The following is a 23,649-nucleotide window of genomic DNA, read 5'->3' as shown; positions in this document are numbered from 1 at the left end:
GCTTTGGTACATTTTCAGTTGCTAGTTCAATAGGTCCTTTAACAGACAATTTGTATGTTATTGGAGCTGTTGAAGTTTGACCTTGCTGGAAGCAAAAGTCCACTTCTGTTGGAAAACCACATAAGAAATGTGTGTTGTCATAGCTATCCCATTTATGTTCCACACTACCATCATCCACCAATGACCTCATAACATCTTCATTAAATCCTATCATATCATTGTTTGTATTGCAAGCGTTCGCAACCATTTCATAAAATACAGGTCCATATGATTTTTCAGGTTCTGCAGGCATATTTCCATAAGCTCCCATGGAAAGCTGAAGATATTTAAACTTAGGGTTCTCAAAATTAACATAATAGTTGTCTTTCTTTCTAAATAGTGCCCAAATACTTTTAACATTAATAGGCGTATAAGCTGCTGTAAATGTTGCACTTGAACTATCTGTATTCTTTGAGAATGAACCGTCCATAGGAATCCAATCCATAACTTTAACAGGAAAACATAAAGCCTCGTTTGTATAATGTTCTACAAGTTCTGTATAAATGTTAGGGTCTAAAGAGAATGACTTTGGATGAATAAAACATTCATTAAAATCCATCTTTGTTCGAAATAGTTGCTTGGTTACAGTTGTAATAGTAACTGTTCCACTAGCTTCTACTGCCTTCGTTATCATAGTGAATGGTTCATTCCATGGAACAAATTTATTTGTCGGTGGATTTGAATCTGAAGCAAATGCAACTTTAAGAGTTGGATTGAAAGCAATGATATCATTTACAGATATAGATGTGCATTGTAAGGCGTCGCTACTGAACTTTACTTTAAGCTGAATGTTTCCTGCAAAAGCTGGAATAAATCGAATAGCTTCTAATGGAAGGAATCTTCTAACAGGAATTCTTAAACGAAGCTTAAAATCAAATGATTTTCCTGCTGTAATTGGACCACTAACAATTTGTCCTGTTCTGTATGTTCCCGAATGACTCCATACATCTTCATGTCGAGTCTTTGAGAAAACATCTACTTTCTTTATTTGTTCGGCAGTTTGTGAGTTTGAAGTTATATATGCTTCTTCTCTTGCGTTGTCTTGAGAATATACGATACGACCATTTGCAAGGATTTGATATCCAGCAACTGCATAGAAAGCGTCATCGAAACCAATCCAAAATCCTGGTGGGTTTGTTTTATCGGAACCTGAACCAATTTCTTTATCTACAATAAATTGACCTTCCATTTTATATGTAATGAATGTATTGTAAAGGTCCAACATATTTTCACCAGGAGGTGAGAGATTGAATGTTACCCATGTGTTATCTTTAGCAGTTCCAGGTTGTGATGGAATCTTTGCGTCAGAATATTTTCTATTAGTGTCACCAATTTGAACTGCATTGTCTATGATATCGAAATATGAGCGAATCTGATGAATATGCTCTGCTGGAGTAAATTCGTTTAACTGTTCGTTCTGCATGTCTTTGATTCGGATAAAAATATCTCTTTACTTCATTATTCTCACTCTTCTTCTTGGCATTCGTGGTGGAAGTTGTTTCTTGACATTTTCAATGAACTGTACATTTTCTTTTGTCTCAACTTCTTTCACTGGTGGGTCAGGGTTCTTTGACTCGGTTTGTTTTTCAATGAAATTCACGAACTTTGCAATAAGCTCTTGGTTCGTTATTGAAAGTACATCTGGCTTCTTTTCTTCTTGTTCTTTTGGTGGCTCAGTTTGAACAGAATGTTTTATATGGGCTTCGTGGGCTTCGCCCTCGGTGCCATGCACCTTAATGTTGTCGCTCTCTGTATTCGCTAATGGAACCTTTCTTTTCCTAACATATATTTTACCATCTTTACTCTGACTTACATAATAGAAAGGATGTTGTATTCCTCTTGCGTCATTTAATATAATAGACTCTCGCTCTGATTTTGACAAGCTCATTTTACATCGGTTAAAGTTTTAATTTTGTTTTTTATCTGCAGTCAAATGACTCAGACAAGCCCCACGGACAAGACCCAAGGGGTCATAGATGTTGAAGCATTGAAGAAAGAAATTCGTGAGCAAATTTTATCCGAACTGAAGGAACAAAAACAAGAACAAAAGCCAGAGAGACCAAAGAGAAAACTTAGTGAAAAACAACTTGCTGCATTAGCTGCTGGAAGACAGAAGAACCCAAGACTACTGGCGAAAAAAGCTAGAGAAGAAGCTGAAGCAAAAGCTAAAGAAGCTGAAGCAAAGAAAGAGTAAATGGTTTATTTTTATCGGAACTAAATGTATAGACAAATACCTTTATCTGTTGCGTTCAGTAGTGAAAACCCTGACGTCAAAATAAAGGGGAACAGAGTAACGTTTAAGTTTCCAACAGACTGGATTGTGAACATAAATGAAGAGAAGTACATTGGCATAACATCTATGTATATAACACGTGCTTTCAGAAAGGTTGACTTTATACTTCAAGTCGAGATAGAAAATGACGAACAGTCTTTAAGCGCCCAAAACATTCACATATACAAATACTTTAAAGACGATACAACATTGCAACAATGTATGATTTCATTTAATGAAATGTCCGAGAAAAAGTTTAACATTGAAGTACAAACTTTACAGCCTTTACGTGAGTTTCTTGCACAACTGAAAGAAGAAGGTAGTCAGCCACAACTTATAGACTTTCATTATGAATTTAATGAAAATGAAGATGGAACTCATGACTGTCAGTTTGTTATATATTCACCATTCAATGAAGTAGCTAAAAAGAAAGAAAATCCATTACGTATAAGATTTCAAATCTCTGAACCAAGTGATGATTTCAAAAATGTTTTCAATTATGATGCAATGCTTCCGAGGAAAAATGATTTTTCCGAAATTAGATTTCCAGGTATTTGGGATAGAAAACAAGCAATATTATATTCAAACCTAAGTAAAGGAGTTGAAAATGAGTTCATTGGTCATACAAGAAATTCACCATTACCAAATCCTAAATATTACAAACTAACTGGTTTCAATCGTGAGTTTTGGATAGACATGTACTCAACTCATGACCATAAAGCACCAGTGTTCTTGCCTCCAGATAGAAAAGATTGTTTATACATTGAAGCTCAACTCTTAAACTCTACCATAGCAATATTATAAAATCTGAGCTAGTTTTATTTTTTCTGAAAATTTTTATTTGAGTGAAAGGCATGGAAGGTGAAGACGTTTGGGAAACACTTGTTGCTGACAACGACTATGAAATTAACACAGAATATCCACACAATATTAGGAAAAAATCTACAGGAAAAATTGTGAGTGAATGGATGAGCGATGGATATTATAGGTTATGTTTAAACGGTCAAAAATACTTCAAGCACAAACTTATAGCAGAACAATTCATACTTAACCCAGACAACTTACCTCAAGTAGACCATATAAATCATATACGAACAGACAATAGAATAGAAAATTTAAGATATGTAACATCACAACAAAACAATAAAAACAGATGTAAAGCAAATGGTATAAATTATAACTATGTAGATGAAATTGGTGAAAACTCCATTGAAGTTAAAACATATGGAAAACATGAGTTCGATGATTTATACTATGACCCAGAACAAGACCTCTTCTATTTCTTTAATGGAATTCGCTATAGAGAGCTTCATGTAATGGAAAACAATAAATGTGGAACTCTGTATGTAAATGCATGGACTGTAAAAGGAAAACTTACAAAAATTTCATACAGTGCATTCAAACGTCAATATAATCTTATATGACCTCACTGCTGACAAAAATAAATGACCTCATTATTTTTCTCATTCATGTTCTCAGAACTTAAGCTTTCTTATGAATGAAGTCTTAGTCTGAATAGAAAAGTTAAACTTTTCCTCAAATGCAAGTGTAGCAGACTTACATAAGTCAAATCCAATCTCTTGACCGTCATAAAGTGCTTTGTAAAGTTTCATTAAACTGAACTCAGAGTCTTTGTCATATGTTCCAACAGGTATGTGAATGTTCTTATCTTCATTGTAATAGCATTGTATAGCTTCAGGAAACATTTCATTTGCTGTTAAAGCAAGGACGTCTTGTTTGACACCTTTGCAACGTGCATGGAATGCAACTTCATTTAAATCGTTAGTGAGTAAGTCTATGTAAGTCTTCTTTCCACAAAATATTGACTTGTATGCTAAACTTTGTTTTCCAGGTGTTATTTCTGCGAAGTCAGAATGGAACTGACCTAATGTTTTACCAATAAGTTCTCTACCGTATCTCTTCTTAAACTCTGCTGCAAGCTTTGGTATGTCTTCATTGAAAATATGCATGCTATCACAGTCCTGGTAAAATATTTGAAGTCCCATATCTTCTGCAGTACAGAATACTTCGTTCATTATTCTCTTCGACATTGACAGAATATTAACACCAAGTGGACAGAAGTTAAAGTATCTGCAAATGCTTTTCGTTAGCTTGAAAATAGTTTTATCCGAACCATCCAAACCTTCGAACTTCACTATATGGTTGTAGTTTCTTATAGCATATCTTATAGCATCTTTGTCATCTACTATGGTTATTTTTGACTCAATAGGAGATAGAATAGTTTTGCCATAAATACTGTTCAGAATGAGCTTTATATTTTCTTGCAAAGGATTTCCTTCTTTCTTATACTTTAACCTTAACTCAAACAACTTCTTTACTTCATCTCTTATTCTTATATCTCTGTTTCCATCGTAATAGTATCCTTGCAACACTTCACATTTGACACCTTGATATTTTATGAGGTCTTGTAATGTTATATGGTCAACATACATTAAACAGCAAGTATTTGAACTTCTGGGAACGTTAAGTTCTAGATTTAGTTCAGGGTCACAAACTATTAAAGGAAAGTGTCTATGTATGCCAATCTCTTTTATCTTAATGAGAACAAAGAAGCCAGACATAAACTTTTCACCAATGGGTTCCTTTTGGTCGTCATCAAATAAATGTTTCATGAGATACTCTTTGCTTAACATTTCTTTCTTCATAACCTTTGGAATACCTTCTAAAGTATAAAGTCTTGCTATAGCTGATGGATATAATGAAACAGCGTCGAAATCAGCAATGAGTTTCTCTTTACTCTTTTGTTTAATGTTATCTGACAACATACATCTTCCACCTTGAATGCATCTCGAAATAAACTCTCTTGGTTTATTTGAGAGGTCATAAAGATTTCCATTCGGGAAGTACACTCTGTTCTCAAATAATTTGTTAGCAATTGAACAAATACTAACGTAGTCATAAACGTTTAAATCAAATTCTTTCAATATGTCATTGCGGAACTTAACAAAACCTTCTCTTAAAATTCTTACATCTTGTTTGCAATAAAATGTACTATACTTTTCTAAGTCGAAGTGGTTCTCATCTATTCTGCAACCTTTGATGGAATCTATGTTTTTCATGAATGTATCTGCATCCCGGATAAACTTACATGCTTCAGAAATGACACCAGTTCTGTTGTCATTTGCTAACAAAGTACTGCTGTAGTAGTTGTATGGAAATACTTCTTTCGGTCCTGTTTGTAAGTTAAACATAGCAGGAAATAGTTTAGGCTTCTTATTTATAACACTGTAAGAGTCTTTTATAATAATTGCCCGTCCTTTATATAAGCCAGTTATTTGCATTGTTCGTGAACCTTTAATGATGGGAGTTCCTTTCACTTCTGTCATGTGTCTTAAGATGAAGTTTATGTCATAACTGAGGTTATGGAAATATATTAAACTCTTGTCAGGAAGTCGCTCCAAAAATTCTGTTGCACAGTTTTGACCCCATATGCTTTCACTCACTGAACCATCTTCACTGTCATAACATATGTTAAAAGCTTTATGAAAGCCATCGGTACTGCACTCAAAGTCAGCAAAGAAAACGTGCTCAGGAATGAACTTACATTTAGCTTTATTTACTTCTTTTGACTCTACTTTCTCCTTCAGTTGTACACAATACTTTGGAGCATATGACAAGTCTTTAAATGGTGCAAGGTTCTGTTTATATAAGTCAGTAGTATATGTGAAAAGTTCTCCATAAGAAATAGGTTCGAAATATATGCACTCCCACAATGTTTTCATAACATCCCATAGTGGTGTAGTTCTATCCATGCGAACAAATTTACCATCTCTCATTGTATATATTTTCATCTGTTTTTCAATGTTCATTCCACCACACTCCTTCAAGATTTCTATATAGTTGCGAATGAAATATGTTGTCATTGGAAGTCTTTCATTTAGCATGTAGTGGTCTTCAACAAGAAGTAAGTCAATAGTTCGAACAGTTTTACATTCTTTTGGTATGTATCTCTTTATTTCATTATGTCTTGAGTCATTGAAATAACCAATGGTAACATTAAATGCTATACCTGTTGCGTCAGAAATTTCTTGTACTTTACTTTGAGGAAAGTCTCTAACACGAATGACTTCTCTCATGTGGTCAATAGTTTCTTCATTTACTCCAGCCTGAATGCAAGCATAAACGAAACAATTGTCCTCTGTCATAAGTGTTGCAGTTCTTTTGTTCAGTTCATTGAAGATTTGGTAGCGTTCAAGATTTATAGGTAATGTGCAAAGATACTTCCAGAACTGACCGCTTCTCTTCTTATAAAACTTCTTTTCACCATTATCTTTCCAAAAGCTTTCTATAAGTGCTGGGTTTCCTGTTTGCTTAAGAGCTTCCAAAATGGCTTTCTGGTCATTTGTCAGTGTGCTTTCATCTCTATATGGTCGCTTCTGTGGCTTTCCTTTCTTAACATCTGACATCGTTAAGCCTTCATATTCTGTTAAATCATACATCTTTATTTCAGTAAGATTCTTTATGTTTGTCAAGAAGAAGTCATAGTGCATTTCAACAATACCTGCAGCATTTGCTTCTATCTCTGATATAAAGTTCTCCTTCAAGAGCTGATGTAGTAATGTTCCAATATTATTGAGGTTTAACGTAGAACATTCATACTTTCCACCAAGTTTATAACATACCATCCATCTCTGTTGTGAGTTTATTTTAATTTTCTCTAAGAGTCTCATGAAAACCTTACCGAAATGTTTGTGTAAGTAGTCTCTGTTTGGTTCATCTAAAGCTTCGATATTAAAGTCAATGAGTCTATTGCCTGACTTCACATTTCTCTTCCTATTCTCTTCATCTTTCTTTAACCATCTCTCACCTTCTTTTGGTTTGTCGTCAATGGAACGAAGGACATCGTTAGCTTTGCGAACTAATTTTAAGTTAGTATGGTTATCTTGGGTACGGCGGCACTGCGTTCCACCTTACCCAAGATAACGGTTTGACACTTTACAAAACCGCTGACGTATATTTTACAACACAAACGACAACACTAACTTAACCTTAAATATTTACAAAACCGCCACCCACTTCACCTCACTAATGTTTTCACTAACGACTTCACTAATGAAAAAATAAACGTTCTCACTAACGTTCCCACTAATGTTCTCATTTACAAAAGTATTGCAGCGCTTCCCATTGCTGTGCTTCACACAATAGTTCATATTCTTCAGTATCGCTGCTGTCGCTCCAATCGTCAGAGTCAAAGTCACTGTCAAAATAAATGTTAGTAAGTTTTGACAAAGCTAATGAAACACGCTTACCGTTTGTATCTATTGCTTTTATATATCTCCCATTATGTTTGTTGTCATAAACGCTCAAACTAACTTTACCCTTTCTCCCTCGTATCTGATAGAATGTATTTTCACGAGGAACGAAGAACAAATTCTTGAACTCATGACGGTTGTAGTTTGTTATCTCAATAGTTTTCGTCATTTACATAAAAATAAACTTAAAAATAAACTTAAAAATAAATGATATCACTACCTTCACACGTATGAAAACATAGCACAAAAATAAATTTAGGTGAAGTGGTGAGATCTCACCTCTTTTTTCACCTCTTTTTTCACCCACTTGAATTCATTGCTTTATAACTCTCTTCCTTTCTCCAACTCTTCTAACTTCTTCCTAAGTTTAGCAATGTTGTCCTCATGAAGTTTAATCTTTCTCAAAATTCCTTCTTTATCTAATGGTTGCTTTATCTTTCTAAACTGAACTCTACCATCCTTCATAGTATGAATGTAAAAACCTTCTGGAATAGTTCCTGATTTAATGTATTCTACCAAAAACTTTTGTTTCATTGCTTCAGTGACTTTAGTCGTCATTTCAATCAAATAAAAATTTTAATATTAAATAAAAATAACGTTATTTTTTCAGTAAGGAAACGCAGGAGTTTTACGATTTATTTGAGGAGTAGGTTCTAGTTTAAATGTTGGAGTCGGTTTAGGAGTTGACTTTTGAACAGGAGTTTGTACTTCCATAGGTTCAGGAGTCATTGAAGGTTTTGCTTGTGAAGGTGTTGGAGTTTGTTTAACTTCAGCTACTTCAGTATTATTTACAACATTTGCTTTATTTCTTTTCAACATCATAACTGCTCCTGCTGTAGCTATCAAACCTAGTGGGAGACCATATCTTATATAAGGACTTGACCAAATGCTATTTTTGACAGGAGCTGGTGGAACACCTAACCTTGGTGAGACTGCTCTTTGCCATTGTGCAGCTCGTAAGAAATATTCAATAGGTGCTCCATAATCGTTTGGTAAAGTTTGTTTCATAGATGGTGAAGGTTCACGAGAGCTTGATGAAGAACTCATTTATAAGCTTTAAAAATAAACGTTCATCCTTTATTCCTCACTGTCGTCCGCGGCTAAGTTATAGTCATCTAATCTTATTATTGGGATGCCATTAGCACGCACCTGAATGGCAAAGCAACAATCCCTCATAAATCCAATAAGTGGCTTTGGTACATTTTCAGTTGCTAGTTCAATAGGTCCTTTAACAGACAATTTGTATGTTATTGGAGCTGTTGAAGTTTGACCTTGCTGGAAGCAAAAGTCCACTTCTGTTGGAAAACCACATAAGAAATGTGTGTTGTCATAGCTATCCCATTTATGTTCCACACTACCATCATCCACCAATGACCTCATAACATCTTCATTAAATCCTATCATATCATTGTTTGTATTGCAAGCGTTCGCAACCATTTCATAAAATACAGGTCCATATGATTTTTCAGGTTCTGCAGGCATATTTCCATAAGCTCCCATGGAAAGCTGAAGATATTTAAACTTAGGGTTCTCAAAATTAACATAATAGTTGTCTTTCTTTCTAAATAGTGCCCAAATACTTTTAACATTAATAGGCGTATAAGCTGCTGTAAATGTTGCACTTGAACTATCTGTATTCTTTGAGAATGAACCGTCCATAGGAATCCAATCCATAACTTTAACAGGAAAACATAAAGCCTCGTTTGTATAATGTTCTACAAGTTCTGTATAAATGTTAGGGTCTAAAGAGAATGACTTTGGATGAATAAAACATTCATTAAAATCCATCTTTGTTCGAAATAGTTGCTTGGTTACAGTTGTAATAGTAACTGTTCCACTAGCTTCTACTGCCTTCGTTATCATAGTGAATGGTTCATTCCATGGAACAAATTTATTTGTCGGTGGATTTGAATCTGAAGCAAATGCAACTTTAAGAGTTGGATTGAAAGCAATGATATCATTTACAGATATAGATGTGCATTGTAAGGCGTCGCTACTGAACTTTACTTTAAGCTGAATGTTTCCTGCAAAAGCTGGAATAAATCGAATAGCTTCTAATGGAAGGAATCTTCTAACAGGAATTCTTAAACGAAGCTTAAAATCAAATGATTTTCCTGCTGTAATTGGACCACTAACAATTTGTCCTGTTCTGTATGTTCCCGAATGACTCCATACATCTTCATGTCGAGTCTTTGAGAAAACATCTACTTTCTTTATTTGTTCGGCAGTTTGTGAGTTTGAAGTTATATATGCTTCTTCTCTTGCGTTGTCTTGAGAATATACGATACGACCATTTGCAAGGATTTGATATCCAGCAACTGCATAGAAAGCGTCATCGAAACCAATCCAAAATCCTGGTGGGTTTGTTTTATCGGAACCTGAACCAATTTCTTTATCTACAATAAATTGACCTTCCATTTTATATGTAATGAATGTATTGTAAAGGTCCAACATATTTTCACCAGGAGGTGAGAGATTGAATGTTACCCATGTGTTATCTTTAGCAGTTCCAGGTTGTGATGGAATCTTTGCGTCAGAATATTTTCTATTAGTGTCACCAATTTGAACTGCATTGTCTATGATATCGAAATATGAGCGAATCTGATGAATATGCTCTGCTGGAGTAAATTCGTTTAACTGTTCGTTCTGCATGTCTTTGATTCGGATAAAAATATCTCTTTACTTCATTATTCTCACTCTTCTTCTTGGCATTCGTGGTGGAAGTTGTTTCTTGACATTTTCAATGAACTGTACATTTTCTTTTGTCTCAACTTCTTTCACTGGTGGGTCAGGGTTCTTTGACTCGGTTTGTTTTTCAATGAAATTCACGAACTTTGCAATAAGCTCTTGGTTCGTTATTGAAAGTACATCTGGCTTCTTTTCTTCTTGTTCTTTTGGTGGCTCAGTTTGAACAGAATGTTTTATATGGGCTTCGTGGGCTTCGCCCTCGGTGCCATGCACCTTAATGTTGTCGCTCTCTGTATTCGCTAATGGAACCTTTCTTTTCCTAACATATATTTTACCATCTTTACTCTGACTTACATAATAGAAAGGATGTTGTATTCCTCTTGCGTCATTTAATATAATAGACTCTCGCTCTGATTTTGACAAGCTCATTTTACATCGGTTAAAGTTTTAATTTTGTTTTTTATCTGCAGTCAAATGACTCAGACAAGCCCCACGGACAAGACCCAAGGGGTCATAGATGTTGAAGCATTGAAGAAAGAAATTCGTGAGCAAATTTTATCCGAACTGAAGGAACAAAAACAAGAACAAAAGCCAGAGAGACCAAAGAGAAAACTTAGTGAAAAACAACTTGCTGCATTAGCTGCTGGAAGACAGAAGAACCCAAGACTACTGGCGAAAAAAGCTAGAGAAGAAGCTGAAGCAAAAGCTAAAGAAGCTGAAGCAAAGAAAGAGTAAATGGTTTATTTTTATCGGAACTAAATGTATAGACAAATACCTTTATCTGTTGCGTTCAGTAGTGAAAACCCTGACGTCAAAATAAAGGGGAACAGAGTAACGTTTAAGTTTCCAACAGACTGGATTGTGAACATAAATGAAGAGAAGTACATTGGCATAACATCTATGTATATAACACGTGCTTTCAGAAAGGTTGACTTTATACTTCAAGTCGAGATAGAAAATGACGAACAGTCTTTAAGCGCCCAAAACATTCACATATACAAATACTTTAAAGACGATACAACATTGCAACAATGTATGATTTCATTTAATGAAATGTCCGAGAAAAAGTTTAACATTGAAGTACAAACTTTACAGCCTTTACGTGAGTTTCTTGCACAACTGAAAGAAGAAGGTAGTCAGCCACAACTTATAGACTTTCATTATGAATTTAATGAAAATGAAGATGGAACTCATGACTGTCAGTTTGTTATATATTCACCATTCAATGAAGTAGCTAAAAAGAAAGAAAATCCATTACGTATAAGATTTCAAATCTCTGAACCAAGTGATGATTTCAAAAATGTTTTCAATTATGATGCAATGCTTCCGAGGAAAAATGATTTTTCCGAAATTAGATTTCCAGGTATTTGGGATAGAAAACAAGCAATATTATATTCAAACCTAAGTAAAGGAGTTGAAAATGAGTTCATTGGTCATACAAGAAATTCACCATTACCAAATCCTAAATATTACAAACTAACTGGTTTCAATCGTGAGTTTTGGATAGACATGTACTCAACTCATGACCATAAAGCACCAGTGTTCTTGCCTCCAGATAGAAAAGATTGTTTATACATTGAAGCTCAACTCTTAAACTCTACCATAGCAATATTATAAAATCTGAGCTAGTTTTATTTTTTCTGAAAATTTTTATTTGAGTGAAAGGCATGGAAGGTGAAGACGTTTGGGAAACACTTGTTGCTGACAACGACTATGAAATTAACACAGAATATCCACACAATATTAGGAAAAAATCTACAGGAAAAATTGTGAGTGAATGGATGAGCGATGGATATTATAGGTTATGTTTAAACGGTCAAAAATACTTCAAGCACAAACTTATAGCAGAACAATTCATACTTAACCCAGACAACTTACCTCAAGTAGACCATATAAATCATATACGAACAGACAATAGAATAGAAAATTTAAGATATGTAACATCACAACAAAACAATAAAAACAGATGTAAAGCAAATGGTATAAATTATAACTATGTAGATGAAATTGGTGAAAACTCCATTGAAGTTAAAACATATGGAAAACATGAGTTCGATGATTTATACTATGACCCAGAACAAGACCTCTTCTATTTCTTTAATGGAATTCGCTATAGAGAGCTTCATGTAATGGAAAACAATAAATGTGGAACTCTGTATGTAAATGCATGGACTGTAAAAGGAAAACTTACAAAAATTTCATACAGTGCATTCAAACGTCAATATAATCTTATATGACCTCACTGCTGACAAAAATAAATGACCTCATTATTTTTCTCATTCATGTTCTCAGAACTTAAGCTTTCTTATGAATGAAGTCTTAGTCTGAATAGAAAAGTTAAACTTTTCCTCAAATGCAAGTGTAGCAGACTTACATAAGTCAAATCCAATCTCTTGACCGTCATAAAGTGCTTTGTAAAGTTTCATTAAACTGAACTCAGAGTCTTTGTCATATGTTCCAACAGGTATGTGAATGTTCTTATCTTCATTGTAATAGCATTGTATAGCTTCAGGAAACATTTCATTTGCTGTTAAAGCAAGGACGTCTTGTTTGACACCTTTGCAACGTGCATGGAATGCAACTTCATTTAAATCGTTAGTGAGTAAGTCTATGTAAGTCTTCTTTCCACAAAATATTGACTTGTATGCTAAACTTTGTTTTCCAGGTGTTATTTCTGCGAAGTCAGAATGGAACTGACCTAATGTTTTACCAATAAGTTCTCTACCGTATCTCTTCTTAAACTCTGCTGCAAGCTTTGGTATGTCTTCATTGAAAATATGCATGCTATCACAGTCCTGGTAAAATATTTGAAGTCCCATATCTTCTGCAGTACAGAATACTTCGTTCATTATTCTCTTCGACATTGACAGAATATTAACACCAAGTGGACAGAAGTTAAAGTATCTGCAAATGCTTTTCGTTAGCTTGAAAATAGTTTTATCCGAACCATCCAAACCTTCGAACTTCACTATATGGTTGTAGTTTCTTATAGCATATCTTATAGCATCTTTGTCATCTACTATGGTTATTTTTGACTCAATAGGAGATAGAATAGTTTTGCCATAAATACTGTTCAGAATGAGCTTTATATTTTCTTGCAAAGGATTTCCTTCTTTCTTATACTTTAACCTTAACTCAAACAACTTCTTTACTTCATCTCTTATTCTTATATCTCTGTTTCCATCGTAATAGTATCCTTGCAACACTTCACATTTGACACCTTGATATTTTATGAGGTCTTGTAATGTTATATGGTCAACATACATTAAACAGCAAGTATTTGAACTTCTGGGAACGTTAAGTTCTAGATTTAGTTCAGGGTCACAAACTATTAAAGGAAAGTGTCTATGTATGCCAATCTCTTTTATCTTAATGAGAACAAAGAAGCCAGACATAAACTTTTCACCAATGGGTTCCTTTTGGTCGTCATCAAATAAATGTTTCATGAGATACTCTTTGCTTAACATTTCTTTCTTCATAACCTTTGGAATACCTTCTAAAGTATAAAGTCTTGCTATAGCTGATGGATATAATGAAACAGCGTCGAAATCAGCAATGAGTTTCTCTTTACTCTTTTGTTTAATGTTATCTGACAACATACATCTTCCACCTTGAATGCATCTCGAAATAAACTCTCTTGGTTTATTTGAGAGGTCATAAAGATTTCCATTCGGGAAGTACACTCTGTTCTCAAATAATTTGTTAGCAATTGAACAAATACTAACGTAGTCATAAACGTTTAAACATAATTCTAAATCAAATATGTCATTGCGGAACTTAACAAAACCTTCTCTTAAAATTCTTACATCTTGTTTGCAATAAAATGTACTATACTTTTCTAAGTCGAAGTGGTTCTCATCTATTCTGCAACCTTTGATGGAATCTATGTTTTTCATGAATGTATCTGCATCCCGGATAAACTTACATGCTTCAGAAATGACACCAGTTCTGTTGTCATTTGCTAACAAAGTACTGCTGTAGTAGTTGTATGGAAATACTTCTTTCGGTCCTGTTTGTAAGTTAAACATAGCAGGAAATAGTTTAGGCTTCTTATTTATAACACTGTAAGAGTCTTTTATAATAATTGCCCGTCCTTTATATAAGCCAGTTATTTGCATTGTTCGTGAACCTTTAATGATGGGAGTTCCTTTCACTTCTGTCATGTGTCTTAAGATGAAGTTTATGTCATAACTGAGGTTATGGAAATATATTAAACTCTTGTCAGGAAGTCGCTCCAAAAATTCTGTTGCACAGTTTTGACCCCATATGCTTTCACTCACTGAACCATCTTCACTGTCATAACATATGTTAAAAGCTTTATGAAAGCCATCGGTACTGCACTCAAAGTCAGCAAAGAAAACGTGCTCAGGAATGAACTTACATTTAGCTTTATTTACTTCTTTTGACTCTACTTTCTCCTTCAGTTGTACACAATACTTTGGAGCATATGACAAGTCTTTAAATGGTGCAAGGTTCTGTTTATATAAGTCAGTAGTATATGTGAAAAGTTCTCCATAAGAAATAGGTTCGAAATATATGCACTCCCACAATGTTTTCATAACATCCCATAGTGGTGTAGTTCTATCCATGCGAACAATGTATTTACCATCTCTCATTGTATATATTTTCATCTGTTTTTCAATGTTCATTCCACCACACTCCTTCAAGATTTCTATATAGTTGCGAATGAAATATGTTGTCATTGGAAGTCTTTCATTTAGCATGTAGTGGTCTTCAACAAGAAGTAAGTCAATAGTTCGAACAGTTTTACATTCTTTTGGTATGTATCTCTTTATTTCATTATGTCTTGAGTCATTGAAATAACCAATGGTAACATTAAATGCTATACCTGTTGCGTCAGAAATTTCTTGTACTTTACTTTGAGGAAAGTCTCTAACACGAATGACTTCTCTCATGTGGTCAATAGTTTCTTCATTTACTCCAGCCTGAATGCAAGCATAAACGAAACAATTGTCCTCTGTCATAAGTGTTGCAGTTCTTTTGTTCAGTTCATTGAAGATTTGGTAGCGTTCAAGATTTATAGGTAATGTGCAAAGATACTTCCAGAACTGACCGCTTCTCTTCTTATAAAACTTCTTTTCACCATTATCTTTCCAAAAGCTTTCTATAAGTGCTGGGTTTCCTGTTTGCTTAAGAGCTTCCAAAATGGCTTTCTGGTCATTTGTCAGTGTGCTTTCATCTCTATATGGTCGCTTCTGTGGCTTTCCTTTCTTAACATCTGACATCGTTAAGCCTTCATATTCTGTTAAATCATACATCTTTATTTCAGTAAGATTCTTTATGTTTGTCAAGAAGAAGTCATAGTGCATTTCAACAATACCTGCAGCATTTGCTTCTATCTCTGATATAAAGTTCTCCTTCAAGAGCTGATGTAGTAATGTTCCAATATTATTGAGGTTTAACGTAGAACATTCATACTTTCCACCAAGTTTATAACATACCATCCATCTCTGTTGTGAGTTTATTTTAATTTTCTCTAAGAGTCTCATGAAAACCTTACCGAAATGTTTGTGTAAGTAGTCTCTGTTTGGTTCATCTAAAGCTTCGATATTAAAGTCAATGAGTCTATTGCCTGACTTCACATTTCTCTTCCTATTCTCTTCATCTTTCTTTAACCATCTCTCACCTTCTTTTGGTTTGTCGTCAATGGAACGAAGGACATCGTTAGCTTTGCGAACTAATTTTAAGTTAGTATGGTTATCTTGGGTACGGCGGCACTGCGTTCCACCTTACCCAAGATAACGGTTTGACACTTTACAAAACCGCTGACGTATATTTTACAACACAAACGACAACACTAACTTAACCTTAAATATTTACAAAACCGCCACCCACTTCACCTCACTAATGTTTTCACTAACGACTTCACTAATGAAAAAATAAACGTTCTCACTAACGTTCCCACTAATGTTCTCATTTACAAAAGTATTGCAGCGCTTCCCATTGCTGTGCTTCACACAATAGTTCATATTCTTCAGTATCGCTGCTGTCGCTCCAATCGTCAGAGTCAAAGTCACTGTCAAAATAAATGTTAGTAAGTTTTGACAAAGCTAATGAAACACGCTTACCGTTTGTATCTATTGCTTTTATATATCTCCCATTATGTTTGTTGTCATAAACGCTCAAACTAACTTTACCCTTTCTCCCTCGTATCTGATAGAATGTATTTTCACGAGGAACGAAGAACAAATTCTTGAACTCATGACGGTTGTAGTTTGTTATCTCAATAGTTTTCGTCATTTACATAAAAATAAACTTAAAAATAAACTTAAAAATAAATGATATCACTACCTTCACACGTATGAAAACATAGCACAAAAATAAATTTAGGTGAAGTGGTGAGATCTCACCTCTTTTTTCACCTCTTTTTTCACCCACTTGAATTCATTGCTTTATAACTCTCTTCCTTTCTCCAACTCTTCTAACTTCTTCCTAAGTTTAGCAATGTTGTCCTCATGAAGTTTAATCTTTCTCAAAATTCCTTCTTTATCTAATGGTTGCTTTATCTTTCTAAACTGAACTCTACCATCCTTCATAGTATGAATGTAAAAACCTTCTGGAATAGTTCCTGATTTAATGTATTCTACCAAAAACTTTTGTTTCATTGCTTCAGTGACTTTAGTCGTCATTTCAATCAAATAAAAATTTTAATATTAAATAAAAATAACGTTATTTTTTCAGTAAGGAAACGCAGGAGTTTTACGATTTATTTGAGGAGTAGGTTCTAGTTTAAATGTTGGAGTCGGTTTAGGAGTTGACTTTTGAACAGGAGTTTGTACTTCCATAGGTTCAGGAGTCATTGAAGGTTTTGCTTGTGAAGGTGTTGGAGTTTGTTTAACTTCAGCTACTTCAGTATTATTTACAACATTTGCTTTATTTCTTTTCAACATCATAACTGCTCCTGCTGTAGCTATCAAACCTAGTGGGAGACCATATCTTATATAAGGACTTGACCAAATGCTATTTTTGACAGGAGCTGGTGGAACACCTAACCTTGGTGAGACTGCTCTTTGCCATTGTGCAGCTCGTAAGAAATATTCAATAGGTGCTCCATAATCGTTTGGTAAAGTTTGTTTCATAGATGGTGAAGGTTCACGAGAGCTTGATGAAGAACTCATTTATAAGCTTTAAAAATAAACGTTCATCCTTTATTCCTCACTGTCGTCCGCGGCTAAGTTATAGTCATCTAATCTTATTATTGGGATGCCATTAGCACGCACCTGAATGGCAAAGCAACAATCCCTCATAAATCCAATAAGTGGCTTTGGTACATTTTCAGTTGCTAGTTCAATAGGTCCTTTAACAGACAATTTGTATGTTATTGGAGCTGTTGAAGTTTGACCTTGCTGGAAGCAAAAGTCCACTTCTGTTGGAAAACCACATAAGAAATGTGTGTTGTCATAGCTATCCCATTTATGTTCCACACTACCATCATCCACCAATGACCTCATAACATCTTCATTAAATCCTATCATATCATTGTTTGTATTGCAAGCGTTCGCAACCATTTCATAAAATACAGGTCCATATGATTTTTCAGGTTCTGCAGGCATATTTCCATAAGCTCCCATGGAAAGCTGAAGATATTTAAACTTAGGGTTCTCAAAATTAACATAATAGTTGTCTTTCTTTCTAAATAGTGCCCAAATACTTTTAACATTAATAGGCGTATAAGCTGCTGTAAATGTTGCACTTGAACTATCTGTATTCTTTGAGAATGAACCGTCCATAGGAATCCAATCCATAACTTTAACAGGAAAACATAAAGCCTCGTTTGTATAATGTTCTACAAGTTCTGTATAAATGTTAGGGTCTAAAGAGAATGACTTTGGATGAATAAAACATTCATTAAAATCCATCTTTGTTCGAAATAGTTGCTTGGTTACAGTTGTAATAGTAACTGTTCCACTAGCTTCTACTGCCTTCGTTATCATAGTGAATGGTTCATTCCATGGAACAAATTTATTTGTCGGTGGATTTGAATCTGAAGCAAATGCAACTTTAAGAGTTGGATTGAAAGCAATGATATCATTTACAGATATAGATGTGCATTGTAAGGCGTCGCTACTGAACTTTACTTTAAGCTGAATGTTTCCTGCAAAAGCTGGAATAAATCGAATAGCTTCTAATGGAAGGAATCTTCTAACAGGAATTCTTAAACGAAGCTTAAAATCAAATGATTTTCCTGCTGTAATTGGACCACTAACAATTTGTCCTGTTCTGTATGTTCCCGAATGACTCCATACATCTTCATGTCGAGTCTTTGAGAAAACATCTACTTTCTTTATTTGTTCGGCAGTTTGTGAGTTTGAAGTTATATATGCTTCTTCTCTTGCGTTGTCTTGAGAATATACGATACGACCATTTGCAAGGATTTGATATCCAGCAACTGCATAGAAAGCGTCATCGAAACCAATCCAAAATCCTGGTGGGTTTGTTTTATCGGAACCTGAACCAATTTCTTTATCTACAATAAATTGACCTTCCATTTTATATGTAATGAATGTATTGTAAAGGTCCAACATATTTTCACCAGGAGGTGAGAGATTGAATGTTACCCATGTGTTATCTTTAGCAGTTCCAGGTTGTGATGGAATCTTTGCGTCAGAATATTTTCTATTAGTGTCACCAATTTGAACTGCATTGTCTATGATATCGAAATATGAGCGAATCTGATGAATATGCTCTGCTGGAGTAAATTCGTTTAACTGTTCGTTCTGCATGTCTTTGATTCGGATAAAAATATCTCTTTACTTCATTATTCTCACTCTTCTTCTTGGCATTCGTGGTGGAAGTTGTTTCTTGACATTTTCAATGAACTGTACATTTTCTTTTGTCTCAACTTCTTTCACTGGTGGGTCAGGGTTCTTTGACTCGGTTTGTTTTTCAATGAAATTCACGAACTTTGCAATAAGCTCTTGGTTCGTTATTGAAAGTACATCTGGCTTCTTTTCTTCTTGTTCTTTTGGTGGCTCAGTTTGAACAGAATGTTTTATATGGGCTTCGTGGGCTTCGCCCTCGGTGCCATGCACCTTAATGTTGTCGCTCTCTGTATTCGCTAATGGAACCTTTCTTTTCCTAACATATATTTTACCATCTTTACTCTGACTTACATAATAGAAAGGATGTTGTATTCCTCTTGCGTCATTTAATATAATAGACTCTCGCTCTGATTTTGACAAGCTCATTTTACATCGGTTAAAGTTTTAATTTTGTTTTTTATCTGCAGTCAAATGACTCAGACAAGCCCCACGGACAAGACCCAAGGGGTCATAGATGTTGAAGCATTGAAGAAAGAAATTCGTGAGCAAATTTTATCCGAACTGAAGGAACAAAAACAAGAACAAAAGCCAGAGAGACCAAAGAGAAAACTTAGTGAAAAACAACTTGCTGCATTAGCTGCTGGAAGACAGAAGAACCCAAGACTACTGGCGAAAAAAGCTAGAGAAGAAGCTGAAGCAAAAGCTAAAGAAGCTGAAGCAAAGAAAGAGTAAATGGTTTATTTTTATCGGAACTAAATGTATAGACAAATACCTTTATCTGTTGCGTTCAGTAGTGAAAACCCTGACGTCAAAATAAAGGGGAACAGAGTAACGTTTAAGTTTCCAACAGACTGGATTGTGAACATAAATGAAGAGAAGTACATTGGCATAACATCTATGTATATAACACGTGCTTTCAGAAAGGTTGACTTTATACTTCAAGTCGAGATAGAAAATGACGAACAGTCTTTAAGCGCCCAAAACATTCACATATACAAATACTTTAAAGACGATACAACATTGCAACAATGTATGATTTCATTTAATGAAATGTCCGAGAAAAAGTTTAACATTGAAGTACAAACTTTACAGCCTTTACGTGAGTTTCTTGCACAACTGAAAGAAGAAGGTAGTCAGCCACAACTTATAGACTTTCATTATGAATTTAATGAAAATGAAGATGGAACTCATGACTGTCAGTTTGTTATATATTCACCATTCAATGAAGTAGCTAAAAAGAAAGAAAATCCATTACGTATAAGATTTCAAATCTCTGAACCAAGTGATGATTTCAAAAATGTTTTCAATTATGATGCAATGCTTCCGAGGAAAAATGATTTTTCCGAAATTAGATTTCCAGGTATTTGGGATAGAAAACAAGCAATATTATATTCAAACCTAAGTAAAGGAGTTGAAAATGAGTTCATTGGTCATACAAGAAATTCACCATTACCAAATCCTAAATATTACAAACTAACTGGTTTCAATCGTGAGTTTTGGATAGACATGTACTCAACTCATGACCATAAAGCACCAGTGTTCTTGCCTCCAGATAGAAAAGATTGTTTATACATTGAAGCTCAACTCTTAAACTCTACCATAGCAATATTATAAAATCTGAGCTAGTTTTATTTTTTCTGAAAATTTTTATTTGAGTGAAAGGCATGGAAGGTGAAGACGTTTGGGAAACACTTGTTGCTGACAACGACTATGAAATTAACACAGAATATCCACACAATATTAGGAAAAAATCTACAGGAAAAATTGTGAGTGAATGGATGAGCGATGGATATTATAGGTTATGTTTAAACGGTCAAAAATACTTCAAGCACAAACTTATAGCAGAACAATTCATACTTAACCCAGACAACTTACCTCAAGTAGACCATATAAATCATATACGAACAGACAATAGAATAGAAAATTTAAGATATGTAACATCACAACAAAACAATAAAAACAGATGTAAAGCAAATGGTATAAATTATAACTATGTAGATGAAATTGGTGAAAACTCCATTGAAGTTAAAACATATGGAAAACATGAGTTCGATGATTTATACTATGACCCAGAACAAGACCTCTTCTATTTCTTTAATGGAATTCGCTATAGAGAGCTTCATGTAATGGAAAACAATAAATGTGGAACTCTGTATGTAAATGCATGGACTGTAAAAGGAAAACTTACAAAAATTTCATACAGTGCATTCAAACGTCAATATAATCTTATATGACCTCACTGCTGACAAAAATAAATGACCTCATTATTTTTCTCATTCATGTTCTCAGAACTTAAGCTTTCTTATGAATGAAGTCTTAGTCTGAATAGAAAAGTTAAACTTTTCCTCAAATGCAAGTGTAGCAGACTTACATAAGTCAAATCCAATCTCTTGACCGTCATAAAGTGCTTTGTAAAGTTTCATTAAACTGAACTCAGAGTCTTTGTCATATGTTCCAACAGGTATGTGAATGTTCTTATCTTCATTGTAATAGCATTGTATAGCTTCAGGAAACATTTCATTTGCTGTTAAAGCAAGGACGTCTTGTTTGACACCTTTGCAACGTGCATGGAATGCAACTTCATTTAAATCGTTAGTGAGTAAGTCTATGTAAGTCTTCTTTCCACAAAATATTGACTTGTATGCTAAACTTTGTTTTCCAGGTGTTATTTCTGCGAAGTCAGAATGGAACTGACCTAATGTTTTACCAATAAGTTCTCTACCGTATCTCTTCTTAAACTCTGCTGCAAGCTTTGGTATGTCTTCATTGAAAATATGCATGCTATCACAGTCCTGGTAAAATATTTGAAGTCCCATATCTTCTGCAGTACAGAATACTTCGTTCATTATTCTCTTCGACATTGACAGAATATTAACACCAAGTGGACAGAAGTTAAAGTATCTGCAAATGCTTTTCGTTAGCTTGAAAATAGTTTTATCCGAACCATCCAAACCTTCGAACTTCACTATATGGTTGTAGTTTCTTATAGCATATCTTATAGCATCTTTGTCATCTACTATGGTTATTTTTGACTCAATAGGAGATAGAATAGTTTTGCCATAAATACTGTTCAGAATGAGCTTTATATTTTCTTGCAAAGGATTTCCTTCTTTCTTATACTTTAACCTTAACTCAAACAACTTCTTTACTTCATCTCTTATTCTTATATCTCTGTTTCCATCGTAATAGTATCCTTGCAACACTTCACATTTGACACCTTGATATTTTATGAGGTCTTGTAATGTTATATGGTCAACATACATTAAACAGCAAGTATTTGAACTTCTGGGAACGTTAAGTTCTAGATTTAGTTCAGGGTCACAAACTATTAAAGGAAAGTGTCTATGTATGCCAATCTCTTTTATCTTAATGAGAACAAAGAAGCCAGACATAAACTTTTCACCAATGGGTTCCTTTTGGTCGTCATCAAATAAATGTTTCATGAGATACTCTTTGCTTAACATTTCTTTCTTCATAACCTTTGGAATACCTTCTAAAGTATAAAGTCTTGCTATAGCTGATGGATATAATGAAACAGCGTCGAAATCAGCAATGAGTTTCTCTTTACTCTTTTGTTTAATGTTATCTGACAACATACATCTTCCACCTTGAATGCATCTCGAAATAAACTCTCTTGGTTTATTTGAGAGGTCATAAAGATTTCCATTCGGGAAGTACACTCTGTTCTCAAATAATTTGTTAGCAATTGAACAAATACTAACGTAGTCATAAACGTTTAAATCAAATTCTTTCAATATGTCATTGCGGAACTTAACAAAACCTTCTCTTAAAATTCTTACATCTTGTTTGCAATAAAATGTACTATACTTTTCTAAGTCGAAGTGGTTCTCATCTATTCTGCAACCTTTGATGGAATCTATGTTTTTCATGAATGTATCTGCATCCCGGATAAACTTACATGCTTCAGAAATGACACCAGTTCTGTTGTCATTTGCTAACAAAGTACTGCTGTAGTAGTTGTATGGAAATACTTCTTTCGGTCCTGTTTGTAAGTTAAACATAGCAGGAAATAGTTTAGGCTTCTTATTTATAACACTGTAAGAGTCTTTTATAATAATTGCCCGTCCTTTATATAAGCCAGTTATTTGCATTGTTCGTGAACCTTTAATGATGGGAGTTCCTTTCACTTCTGTCATGTGTCTTAAGATGAAGTTTATGTCATAACTGAGGTTATGGAAATATATTAAACTCTTGTCAGGAAGTCGCTCCAAAAATTCTGTTGCACAGTTTTGACCCCATATGCTTTCACTCACTGAACCATCTTCACTGTCATAACATATGTTAAAAGCTTTATGAAAGCCATCGGTACTGCACTCAAAGTCAGCAAAGAAAACGTGCTCAGGAATGAACTTACATTTAGCTTTATTTTACTTCTTTTGACTCTACTTTCTCCTTCAGTTGTACACAATACTTTGGAGCATATGACAAGTCTTTAAATGGTGCAAGGTTCTGTTTATATAAGTCAGTAGTATATGTGAAAAGTTCTCCATAAGAAATAGGTTTCGAAATTATGCACTCCCACAATGTTTTCATAACATCCCATAGTGGTGTAGTTCTATCCATGCGAACAATG

The 23,649-nt window shown here is 34.4% G+C and overlaps 11 protein-coding genes across 11 annotated transcripts, besides 6 other annotated features; 5 read left to right on the top strand and 6 right to left on the bottom strand.

Annotated features, from left to right (window-relative positions):
• Positions 1-7,206: part of a mobile genetic element that runs on past the window's edge.
• Positions 1-23,649: part of a mobile genetic element that runs on past both edges of the window.
• Positions 3,166-3,735, top strand: TVAGG3_0050810 (HNH endonuclease family; the record flags this gene model as incomplete). Its single annotated transcript, XM_051221028.1, has 1 exon — positions 3,166-3,735. One exon carries the CDS (start codon positions 3,166-3,168, stop codon positions 3,733-3,735), a length of 570 nt encoding a protein of 189 aa, XP_051106014.1.
• Positions 3,787-4,281, bottom strand: TVAGG3_0050800 (organellar and viral DNA polymerase type B; the record flags this gene model as incomplete). Its single annotated transcript, XM_051221027.1, has 1 exon — positions 3,787-4,281. One exon carries the CDS (start codon positions 4,279-4,281, stop codon positions 3,787-3,789), a length of 495 nt encoding a protein of 164 aa, XP_051106013.1.
• On the bottom strand, positions 4,634-5,658 carry TVAGG3_0050790 (organellar and viral DNA polymerase type B; the record flags this gene model as incomplete). Its single annotated transcript, XM_051221026.1, has 1 exon — positions 4,634-5,658. A coding segment is annotated over one exon (1,025 nt), but the record flags the coding sequence as incomplete, so codon positions are not given.
• Positions 7,200-15,979: a mobile genetic element.
• Positions 7,207-7,923: a terminal%2Cinverted (terminal inverted repeat of Maverick-1A transposon ID:TVAGG3_0050730).
• Positions 10,264-10,701, bottom strand: TVAGG3_0050770 (uncharacterized protein; the record flags this gene model as incomplete). Its single annotated transcript, XM_051221025.1, has 1 exon — positions 10,264-10,701. The coding sequence occupies one exon, from the start codon at positions 10,699-10,701 to the stop codon at positions 10,264-10,266; it is 438 nt and encodes a 145-aa protein (XP_051106011.1).
• TVAGG3_0050760 (uncharacterized protein) lies at positions 10,747-11,007 on the top strand (the record flags this gene model as incomplete). Its single annotated transcript, XM_051221024.1, has 1 exon — positions 10,747-11,007. One exon carries the CDS (start codon positions 10,747-10,749, stop codon positions 11,005-11,007), a length of 261 nt encoding a protein of 86 aa, XP_051106010.1.
• TVAGG3_0050750 (uncharacterized protein) lies at positions 11,326-11,889 on the top strand (the record flags this gene model as incomplete). Its single annotated transcript, XM_051221023.1, has 1 exon — positions 11,326-11,889. One exon carries the CDS (start codon positions 11,326-11,328, stop codon positions 11,887-11,889), a length of 564 nt encoding a protein of 187 aa, XP_051106009.1.
• Positions 12,561-13,136, bottom strand: TVAGG3_0050740 (organellar and viral DNA polymerase type B; the record flags this gene model as incomplete). Its single annotated transcript, XM_051221022.1, has 1 exon — positions 12,561-13,136. One exon carries the CDS (start codon positions 13,134-13,136, stop codon positions 12,561-12,563), a length of 576 nt encoding a protein of 191 aa, XP_051106008.1.
• Positions 15,980-16,703: a terminal%2Cinverted (terminal inverted repeat of Maverick-1A transposon ID:TVAGG3_0050680).
• Positions 15,980-23,649: part of a mobile genetic element that runs on past the window's edge.
• On the bottom strand, positions 19,044-19,481 carry TVAGG3_0050720 (uncharacterized protein; the record flags this gene model as incomplete). Its single annotated transcript, XM_051221021.1, has 1 exon — positions 19,044-19,481. The coding sequence occupies one exon, from the start codon at positions 19,479-19,481 to the stop codon at positions 19,044-19,046; it is 438 nt and encodes a 145-aa protein (XP_051106007.1).
• Positions 19,527-19,787, top strand: TVAGG3_0050710 (uncharacterized protein; the record flags this gene model as incomplete). Its single annotated transcript, XM_051221020.1, has 1 exon — positions 19,527-19,787. The coding sequence occupies one exon, from the start codon at positions 19,527-19,529 to the stop codon at positions 19,785-19,787; it is 261 nt and encodes an 86-aa protein (XP_051106006.1).
• Positions 20,106-20,669, top strand: TVAGG3_0050700 (uncharacterized protein; the record flags this gene model as incomplete). The annotated part of the gene is made up of 1 exon (XM_001286284.1): positions 20,106-20,669. The coding sequence occupies one exon, from the start codon at positions 20,106-20,108 to the stop codon at positions 20,667-20,669; it is 564 nt and encodes a 187-aa protein (XP_001286285.1).
• On the bottom strand, positions 21,341-22,651 carry TVAGG3_0050690 (organellar and viral DNA polymerase type B; the record flags this gene model as incomplete). Its single annotated transcript, XM_001297389.1, has 1 exon — positions 21,341-22,651. One exon carries the CDS (start codon positions 22,649-22,651, stop codon positions 21,341-21,343), a length of 1,311 nt encoding a protein of 436 aa, XP_001297390.1.

This window comes from Trichomonas vaginalis, chromosome IV (genome assembly GCF_026262505.1).
Source record: "Trichomonas vaginalis G3 chromosome IV, whole genome shotgun sequence".
In the NCBI taxonomy this organism is placed as follows: domain Eukaryota; phylum Parabasalia; order Trichomonadida; family Trichomonadidae; genus Trichomonas; species Trichomonas vaginalis.
This window is presented reverse-complemented; position numbering and strand designations above follow the sequence as displayed.